Source organism: Eurosta solidaginis, chromosome 1, assembly GCF_040869045.1.
Source record: "Eurosta solidaginis isolate ZX-2024a chromosome 1, ASM4086904v1, whole genome shotgun sequence".
Taxonomy (NCBI): Eukaryota; Metazoa; Arthropoda; class Insecta; order Diptera; family Tephritidae; genus Eurosta; species Eurosta solidaginis.
The window spans coordinates 203180161-203191542 of NC_090319.1; the positions used below are offsets into that span (position 1 = coordinate 203180161).

Consider the following 11382-nt stretch of genomic DNA (forward strand, 5'->3'; position numbering starts at 1 on the left):
TATAATAATTCACACTATTTCTGGTGTTATCAAAACAGAATTCAAAGCTGAATTAATTCTTATTTATTGAAAAATTGTTTTCTTTCATCCAAATTTTCTACATGCTGAAATACCTACTTACACTAATACTTACGAACTGAGGGTATTACAGGTACAGGTCCCGGATTGGGTTACACTGAAATGACAGCCCATGGTCGGGAAAAATTCCGCATCGCTCCGGTACATAGAACCTGCTGCCTTGGGAAGCGATTCATAGAGCAACGCCTCCAAGCATTGGAAACTCGTGGCAGGACATTCGAAACTGGTTCAGGAAAGGACAATGCCAAAACTACGGCAATTGCTTCGCCCACTGCTTGCAAGTGGTGGTGTAGTTCAGCTGGCCATCCCATATATTACTGTGAGAAGTTTCTGAAATGTCACCGTATAGTCATAACGTCTAAATGGCGTGTTGTCAAAATGAAGTTCAATATTGAATTGCCTTCTTTATTAAACAATTGTTTCTTTTATACAAAATTTATATATGCTGAAATACCTACTTACACTAATACTTATGAACTAAGTGTATTACATATATACATATATGTTCAGTTCCCTGGGAACTGCAATATAAACAAGACGGAATTAGTTGCGGGAAATGCACCGTAAGCATAAATAAATCGTGGGGATAATTTGTGTGCCAGTAAAGGCTTGTGGTGAGCATATAGTCAGCTTTAAATTGAAATACAATAAGCTTCAAGTTACTAGACAGCGCATAGAGTAGAATGTCGTAGCGCAAGTCAGAATATATGTATGTACAAATAAATGAATATGTATGTAAGAGCCAATGAATCTCAGGCCATAGCAAAGCGAGCCAAAATATATGTATGTAAAAATGTATGAATATCAAGGCACGCTACAGCCGCTGCTATAACCATACAGCTATCACAGCGTTTGTTCGTTTGTTTTCATTATTTCTGCTTCTATTCTGGTTTTTGCCAATTGATATCCACAGCACTGCGACATCTGTTGCAGAATGGATGTGTAAATTGGACTTGTTTCATGGCAATGATGCGTGTCATGGCAATGATAGTGTCATATTTTATTGATACTTTTTCCCCATTCTCTGGGATGTATTAACAATTTTTGTTGGTGTATCGGCCTACTTATTTGTAAGATCACGGGTTTGAATCAAGCTCAAGGCCTAACAATAATTATTTTATCATTATTATTGTATGATAAACTTTTTCTTAATTGAAAGAATTTAAATTAGAACAGAGGAAAGAAAAATTTTAGACAACTGCCAAAGCTCGTTGTATAGATCCATTTCGGGAACTGCTAAATTCCGATATAACAACAAAAATTGTTAATACATCCCCGAGCACGGGGAAAAAGTGATTGACACTATGGCATCATTGTCATGAAACAAGTCCAATTTTCACATCCATTCTGCAACAGATGTCGCAGTGCTGTGGATATAAATTGGCAAGAACCAGAATAGAAGTAGAAATAATGAAGACAAACAAACAACCGCTGTGATAGCTGAATGGTTGTAGCAGGGGCGCCTAAACGTTGTCGGTGAAGGAATTTAGCAGTTCCCGAAATGGATCTATACAACGAACTTTGGCAGTTGTCTAAATTTTTTCTTCTATTCTAATTTAAAATTTGTTCAATTAAGAAAAAATGTATCATAACAATAATAATGATAAAATAATTATTGTTAGGTCTTGAGCTTGAATCAAACCAGCGATCTTACAAATCAGTAGGCCGATATAACAGCAAAAATTGTTAATACATCCCAGAGCACGGGGAAAAAGTGTCAATAAAATGTGACACTATGGCATCATTGCCGTGAAACAAGTCGAATTTTCAGATCCATTCTGCAATGGATGTCGCAGTAATAAGGTAAAGGGAGGAAGATACAGAAAGAGCGCGTTTATTATTTTTTTAAGCTACATACATATGTGTTGCTTTGTTTGTAGCAAATTAATATCAAAGCATATCACATTTTGGATTTGCATATAATGTGTGTTTTTAATCAACTTTACTACATACATAAGTACATATCTGTTGCTTTGTACGGAACTGACTGTTTTGATTTTCAGTGTTTGTCGCAAAACAATAACAAAGCGAAAAACTTGTGCATTTGCCAAGAGCGAAATTACGCAATCTCTTTGGCTGTGAGTATATATATCTCTTCAGAAACGCAAAGTTGTTTTTGTTGGCCCGCTGTAGCTTGGGTGTGGCCATCGAAAAGTCTTATGCTTGCCTTATTTGGGGGTTTTCATCAACTTTATACTTTCTTTAAAAAAAAAATTCATTAAAATCGGTTTGGTACTTCTTGAGATTAGCCGTTACAAACATTGCCCATATAAGCATTTTTATATAATTAGTATAGATTATTATTATTATTGTAAACTCTCTTTAATTATTTACTAATTTATTTTACCGGTTTGTTAGTGAACTCTCTTTTTAATTAATTAAACATGTTTCGTTCACCACAACATAATACACAAACATCTACTATTACTAACAATTTAAATGACTCTTTGATAGATTTACCAAATGATACTTCTCAGGAACAAATAATATATCCATATGAAAACATTAATTAAAATGAAATTTCGACAGTTTCAGTAAAACTTCCACAATTTTGGACTAGTTGTCCGGAAGCATGGTGTTTATTCATGCAGAAACAGAATTTAGTACAAAAAATATTACACAAGAAAATACTAAGTATGAATATACCATTACAGCACTTCCACAGTAAGTGATAATGTAATAGATTTTATCCAAAATTCCCCTTGATAAAATTTTAAGCGATTCTGAAAGGGGTGATCGTAAGCCTCGGAATTTTATCTTTCATTAATTATATTAGCCGGGCAAAATTTTAGCGAAAATATTTTAAAGAAAATTTGGATGCGTAAACTTCCTAAACATTTTAGTATAATTTTGGCTAGTTTGAGTTCTAATAATATTACCGAATTAACAAAATTAGCAGATAATATTTTGGAAATGATAAACAAAAATGAAGTATTTTCAGCTAATAAAACAAAAACACAAAATTCTGTTGTAGAAAACTTAGTTAAAACGACCTCTTTGATTTGTGAGAATTTGCAGAAACGCTCTTTAGACTTATCTGAAGTCAAAAACCAAATTTATAGAAATCAACCTAGATCGCGGTCCAGTTCGAGTAACAAATTTAGGAATACATTTTGCTTTTAAATGTAAATTTGGGTTTAAGACGTGAATTTCCCTTTACTTTTTTGATTGCAGATATAGCCAAGCCAATAATTGGCGCTGATTTTCTTTGTAAATACGGTCTCATTATAGACATTAAACATACGCGTTTAGTAGATCCATTAAACAATCTCTCAGTTAATACAGTATCCTACTTTTGTGATATTCATTTACCTAAATTATTTGTGGTGACAATAAATTTACAAAATTATTAAAAGAGGTTCCGTCACTTATTGCAGAGCCAGATTATACTAAACCTGTTAAACATAAAACAGTACATCGACTTGTAACAGAAGGTAGTCCTCCATTTTCTAAGCCCAGACGCTTAGATCCGGTAAAATACAAAGTTGCAAAAACGAAGTTTGATTTCTTAGTTAAAACAGGCATTTGCCGGCCTTCAAATTCTTCAGTAGCATCACCACCTCAGCTTGTACCTAAAAAAGAGTTAAATGATTGGGGTTCATGTGGTGATTTAAAACATTAAATATTGTGACTAATCCCGATCGTTATCACTTACCCCACATTCAGGATTTTAATATGAACCTTCATATCAAAAATATATATTCAAAATTAGATTTAGTTAGGGCATATCACCAAATTCCTATGGCTGAGGAAGACATTTATGAAACTGCTATTACAACGCCATTCGGTATGTTTGAATTTATGAGAATGCCTTTCGGACTTAGAAATTCTGCACAAACCTTTCAAAGAAGCATAAATGAGGTAGTTGGTGACTTAGATTTTGTATATGCTTACATCGACGACTTACTTATTGCAAGTAAAGAAGAAGAGCAACATTTAAAAGATTTACCGATCCTTTTTCAACGCCTTATAGAGTACAGCTTAAACATTAAACCAAGTAAATGTACTTTTGGTGTACAAAGTATCGATTTTTTAGGACATACAATTTCTGGAACAGGTATTCGACCTTCTGATGAAAAGGTATCAGTTATTCGCAACTTTGAAAGCCCAAAACCAGAAATTTATTGGTATGGTAAATTATTACCACAGATACATTCCAAAACTAGCAGAATTTACAATCAAAATTTATGATCTAATTAACATAGTAAGTAAGAAACGTGACAAAACTTTGGTATGGGACGGGAATTCGAGTGAAGCTTTTGAATGCATTAAAGATAAATTTGCATCTACGATATTGTAAAATCATTTTAACAAAGAGAAGTGGTATGGGGTTGTATGTTGTCTGCTGGGATCGGAGAACTCATATTTATAGAAAATTCAATGGATAAGTGTGCCTACTTGAGTATACTAAAAGAAAATTTAGCAAAAGGCCCGCAAAAGCTAGGCATAGAATCCGATTATCATTTTCAGCATGACAACGTCCCCAAGCATACTGCCGAAATTGTTCGATTGTGGATCTTATATGTATAACACTGCGAACACCTTAAAAGCAACCCACAATCACCGGACTTAAATCCCGTAGAACATATATGGGATCATCTTCACAGAAAGATCAGATAACGCCATATAACATCAAAAATCTTACTAAAGGAAGAATTTGGAAAAATCGGTCCTGATGTTACAAAAAAATTGGTACACACAATGCCTAGTCGGCTTCAAGAAGCCGTAAAGTCCAAAGGAAGACAAACCAAATATCAGAAACTAGTATATTTCATTATTTTTATTACTTAATTCAAGGTGACGATCACTTTTGTCCACATAATTTAGTACCTATTTTACTTATTTTATTCAAATTAGGACGCACTTAATTCGTTCACTTATTCTGCATTACCATATATGTATAAGTTTTGAGAGGTGATTCGCGTGCGATACATATACATATTATTGGTTTTTACATGTTTATGGCTTCGTTTTTTTATTGCTACTAAATAAAATATCTTCTTTCTCTCAACTTAGAATCACTGGACTTCCCTTAAACGAACACAACTTGCCAATGATGTTACCGAATGGACAAATATTTGGACAATTGGTATGCATGTTTATATAGTATTCATTTCACTCTTAAATCTTTATATTTATAGGCAGTGCCACAAATCACCAAAGACGATGGAGCTGTTGTATGCCCGATAACAAATACAAAGTTTTCCAAACCAAAAGTTGAAAAAGTGTTTGTGATGTAAAACAATCATATGAAGTGAAAATGCTTAAATATATCGAAATTTAAAATATATCAGAAATAAGATGTTTTTCTCAATACTTAATTTTTTCAAAAGAGTCCGAAAGTTACGAGTAAATAATTTTTTGTCATCTGTCCGGGAAATTGGTTGTTAAACTATACTGTAAAGTATTTTCTGAGAGGCGAGATCGCTCAGATAAAATTTGTCTGAACATACCTGGCTCAGCTCGTCTTGTTTACTTTCAATTTGCATTGCCATGTATGCACGGCGGCCATCGGTGTGTGGTTGTAGCGTGCTCAATCTACCACACCGAGGATCCAGGGATTACGCCCCGGCAAAGCAACATCAAAATTTTAGAAACAAATTCTTTCAATTAAAAGACAGTTTTTTAAGCGGGGTCGGTCCTCGGCTGTGATTTGGCAAGCACTCGGAGTGTATTTCTGCCATGAAAAGCTTCTCAGTGAAAATTCTTCTGGCTTGCAGATCCTGGCCAGAGTCGACATAAAACATGTAGATCCCTTCCCGCCAATTTGTAGGGAAATCAAAAGAAGCACGACGCAAATTGGAAAAGAAGTTCGGCCTAAAATCTCTTCGAAGGTTATTCCCGCCTTACAGTTATATAATTTATTATGTATGTTAGCACGACACACATTCAAAATACATAGCAACACACTTATTCAAAGTTTACAAATTCCAATGTGCAAGAAAATACCATATTGCACATACAAGTAAATAAACCTCCATTATGGAATATAACACCTCGACAACAAATAAACAAGTTGGAATGCAGGAAGTCATGAAAAGCGCACAGTCAGTAAAATGTCCCCAGTAGCAGGCAATAGCAAGTGGTGTCGGGAATCGTCACGTCAGCAAAATAACAGCAGATGCAGTGGCAGATTAAGTTAGATTTAAGAAATAACAAGTTTGTAAGTTAAGTTCTAAGTTGCAGTTGAAAGAATATAGGAGCAAAGCTCCTGAAAAATAAATTTTTTCTAAATTATGTGATTTAAATTAACTGGTGCCCGTGCAGAGCCCAGCGCGAGTGTCGAAAGTAACGTAGTAACGTGAAAGAACGTAAGAAGCAATTAGCAATTAAAAACTTTTTAAATTTGCTTCTTACTAAATGTGTTATGTAAAAAAATTATAATAAATATTGGTAAGAATGAAAGCCTATAAGGAATTGATTATTATATCAGATCGAAAACTGTTTTTATATAAATGAAAATAGAAGAAAGTAATATTAATTTTCAAGTAGAAGAAAGATATATAAATTTTTAATTTCGTTTTATACTAAATGTGTTATTAAACTTTGTTGTTAGGCTGGCTTTAGTTTAATTTTCGTAAAAAAAATAAAACACAGGCGTTTTTCTTCTAACCAATGGTTCAGACACTTGAAAACAAAGAGCAAATAGAAGAGGCGCGGACAAAGCTCTCTCTACTTATTAAAAGCCACTCAAAAAACAAACAAAAAAGTGATAGTACAATATCTGATACAGTGGCGCAAACAAGAAAATGTTTGCAGAAAAATAAAAACATTAGAATTTTGGCATCAGATAAGGGTAATAAAACGGTCGCAATGGAAGCAGAAGATTATAACAATAAAATGAAATGTATTTTAAATGACTTGACAACATACAGAATCCAAAGACAAGATCCGACATCGCGATTACCAGCCAAAAAGAACACTTTAGTCGAAAAACTCTTTAAAATGGAAATTATCACAAAAGCGGAGAAAAACAAACTTAGCACAAACACGGCATTGCCCCCTAGAATCTATGGTCTCCCTAAGATACATAAGGAAGGAACAAATTAACAAAGGTCGCCGATGATTTAGTCGGTTTTAATGTCAGGTTTCGCGAGGTGAAAAAACTGGAGAGATCAGGGAGGCAGCCGTTTATTTTGTTACAAAGCTCATCGATCTGTGGGCCTGGGCCTGTGGCTATTATTGTGCAGTCATCGGTGTAGGCAACGATAGTAACTCCTTCAGGTGGCGATGGTAGCTTTGATATGTAGAAGTTAAACAAAAGCGGGGATAGGACACCACCCTGTGGGATCCCTTGTTTAATTCTTCTTGGTTTTGATGTTGCGTTTCTAAATAGCTCCGATGCCTGCAGGCCACCCAGATAATTTACGGTCCACCTTTTAAGACATGGGGGAAGGGTAGACCCTTCCAGGTCTTGCAGTAACGTGCCGTGGTTGACCGTATCAAAAGGTTTTGATAGGTCTAGAGCAACGGGTACTGTTCTATGGTGGGGTTTGATTTTATTGCGTTGTATTAAACTCAATGTTCCAGCTAGAAACTTGCGACATCATGATTTATTTGCTATTGACCTCTGCAAAACCAGGAATGCTCAAAATGAACCAATTATCAGACTGCTATCGGAATTAAATTTGTTATGTAGAGAAATAAATTTAGATATATTTGTAAATCGCAATGAATTTTAAGAAAAACTTTGTATGTAATATTTTTAATATAATGAATAGCATATGTACGTCTTAGTCTGTAAGGTTTCTAAACAATAGACTTAATAAATAAATAAATAAATCGCAATTTATCTAGGTGCTAATGGCATTTAGCGCGGTGGTTTTGCTGCGAAATTTTCTAAAGCCATGCTGGTGACAGGCTAGTTGCAAATTTGCTTTGAAGTAGGGGAGCAAAATGGCTTCAAGCGTCTTGGCTACTGGTGATAGGAGAGATATCGGGCGATATGACCTTCCTATGTTAACTGGTTTCCCAGACTTTAGTAGCGGGAGCACCTTGGTCATTTTCCATTTTTCGGGGATGACAAAGGTGGACAGAGACAGGTTGAAGACACGTGCTAAATATTTGAAACCCTCTTTTCCTAGGATTTTAGGCATCGGCATGGTCATGCCCTTTGGGCCCACTGCTTGGGATGGTTTAGCTTGACCGATGGCATCCTCAACCTCTTTGGCTGTGATGGTAATTGGGGACGCGATGAATTTATGTTTATGTGCGTGTCCGTTGGCCCTCCGTCTACCTTTGTCAACCGTAGAATGCATTATATATTGTCGCCAAAAAGCGCTCGCGCATTTTTTCGCATCCGACAGCACTTTATCGCCAAAGGCGATGGAAATTTTGTCGTTGTACTTGGATGGATTCGATAGGGATTTCACAGTGGACCTAAGCTTGCCCAAACCGGCAGAGAGGTTACAACGACTTAGATGCTCTTCCCGTTTCGCCGGCTTGTGTTCATCCAAAAGCAATCTGATGCGTTGGTTTATATCCCTTATTTGGAGGTCGCCGGGATCGAGCTGTATAAGGTCACGTTCTAAATTTGCGGCATCCGCCGGTAAATGAGGCCGAATTTCGGGAATTCTTCCGGCGGGAATAAAGCGAGCCGAGGCGGATTCAATGACCTTGCGGACAGCGCGCTCTCCTTGGCGAGCATTAGTCGGGATAGGGAGGGCAAGAAAGCGGTTGTCTTTAAAGGATTTGTATTCATTCCACTTTCCTTTTTTCAAATTTATGAAAGTGCGTTTTTCGGTGACGATGAAGTCGGCGGTACGCTCGAGCGAGATAAGTATTGGCAGGTGGTCGGATGCGAATGTTACCATCGGCTGCCAGTTGACGCGTTTACGAGCCCTGCGCTCACGGTTGATATATTTGGTGAACTGTGACAGCTTCCTACCATACGAATGGGGGCGTTCCTTTTATTGTGCAGAACGTCGTTTGTTCTATTTGATCCGCCAACATCTCACCCCTGCTGCCCGCTCGCAAGTTTGAATACCACAGGTTGTAATGGGCATTGTAATCGCCTATAATAATGAGATTATCGCCAGTGAGTAAGGCGCTAATATTAGGGTGGTATCCACTGGGGCAGCAGATGGCGGGAGGGATGTAGATGTTGATGGTTTCGAGGTTTGCATCGCCTGACCGGACAGATAAGCGTTCTGGACATTGTGCCTGCGGCCGATGTTGGGATCAGATGTATTGTGAAGACCAAATATAAACCATTAATTTGGCCCACACAAAACCACCGCCCCACAACACAGGATCAGTAACACAGACAACGCAACACAAATAAAACTTCACATAATTACACGATCAGCAACATAGCCTACACAACACGAAACACGACCAAGTCTCTGAAATATCACTAGCGCAACAAGTTGCCGCAACACTCCATAGCAACACCGTAACCATGGCAACGCAACGAACTAAGCTAGCAACATCAAGAGCATTGGCTACGAAAAAGGTAACACAAGAAGACAGCAGTCAGTCAGCACGAGTTTGTGGTTGCGACCGGAGCTACTACTGAAGCGTTCTGGAAGGCATATCGGTTTTAACCATTGCAATCCAGTGCGTTTCGTAGGAGAAAGTCGTGGGCTGAGAATTGTGGGTAAGCTGGTTTTAACCGCTCTACAACGCTTTAGACGACGCTCGCTCCCTCGTAAGCAAACGTCCTCTACCGCATCGTGATCAGCCAATCGCCAACCGCGGCAGAAGTACGTCGGCATCCGCAGTAGAAGTGAAACGCCAAACGTGTCTGTACCGAGGCTAACGGATCTCACCTAACGGGACTCGAACTACGATCGTCACCTGAGCAGCAATTCAAGGGCATCTGAAAGGCGTGTCGGTTTTAACCATCGCCAGACAGTGCGTTTTATAGGAGCGGGCGTGGGCTGAGGATTGTGGGTAAGCTGGTTTAACCGCTCTACAACGCTTTAGACCACGCTCTCTCTCTGCTAAGCGAAGGCGCGACAGCGTCACGAATCCGCGCATCACCGCCGTAAGCCTCACACAAACACAGGTCGTTGGCCGCAGCAGAGTAACGCAAGCATACGACGTTGGCCACAGTAGAGCTACGCAAACATACGACGTTGGCCACAGCAGAGTCACGCAAGCGCACGACGTTAGCCGCAGCAGAGCTACGCAAACATACCACGTTGACCACAGCAGAGTCACGCAAGTATACGACGTTGGCCACAGCAGAATCACGCAAACACACGACGTTGGCCGCAGCAGAGTCAGGCAAGCATACGTCGTTGGCCGCAGCAGAATCACGAAAACATACGACGTTGGCCGCAGCAGAATTACACGAGCATACGAGGTTGGCCGTAGCAGAATCACGCAAACATAGGACGTTTGCCGCAGCAGAATTACGCAAACATACGACGTTGACCGCAGCAGAATTACACGAGTATACGACGTTGGCCACAGCAGAGTTATGCAAACATACGACGTCAACCATACCAGAGTTACCCTTACGCAGACGCCCCAGCTCAGATTGGGACAGTATCATCGGAGGCAGTTATCGACACAGGGGCCTCAAGGAGTCTCGTTTCAGTCACCCTCGCGTATCAGGTGGTGAGTTCTGGAAGCGGAGAGAAGGTAAGAGTGGCCATCGAAATAACAATGGCCAATGGAGTTAGCACTACGATCTTCGACGCCGTAAGGGCAGAGGTACACCTCGGTGGCTCGTCACTTCACACAGTCCTACATGTGATGCCCGTGGAAATTGATGACATTATACTTGGCCTAGACACGGGAGCTAGGGAGCATAAGAGCAGCCATATCATGTGGAGGAGGCCACCTCGTGTTAACCAGACCCCTTGCTCAGCACACACTGCCGGGAGCCACGTTAGAGACCATTCAGAGTATAACACCACCGAGAACGAGTAACGACAGGTACGGCATCATTGGAGCAACGTCAGGGACCATTCAGAAAGTAACACCGCCGAGTACGAGTGACGACAGGTACGACACCATTAATCAAATTAACGACGACGTACCCAGCAATAAACACAATGGAATAGAAGGCGAGGCGGATCGCATACGACTTACAACAACGGTGGAACCACAATGTATGTGGTGGCACAAGCGTGTCGGCGAAGTACGTACCAACCCGGAGAAATACGCCCACTATAAGATACAGGATGGACACAAGGCCGTAGAAAGAAAATCCGGGCCCGGGACTAAATAATTTACGGACCCCTATAAAAAATCCACTAATACATTTGATAAACTTGAATTAATGACGTTCCATTCATTAATTATTATTGATGGATTACATAAAAAAAATTTGACAATAAAATTAACACAGAA

At 39.0% G+C, this 11382-nt stretch overlaps 1 protein-coding gene across 1 annotated transcript in view; it reads left to right on the forward strand.

Moving 5' to 3' along the window:
* Kaz (Katazuke) overlaps positions 1–5378 on the forward strand; it is a 273874-nt gene extending 268496 nt beyond the window's left edge. The window contains exons 6-7 of the mRNA XM_067760097.1: positions 5095–5167; positions 5220–5378. Coding sequence (XP_067616198.1) covers positions 5095–5167; positions 5220–5318 — 172 coding nt within the window. The 3' untranslated portion in view covers positions 5319–5378. The remainder of the gene's footprint in view (positions 1–5094; positions 5168–5219) is intronic.
* The last annotated feature ends 6004 nt before the right edge of the window (positions 5379–11382 follow it).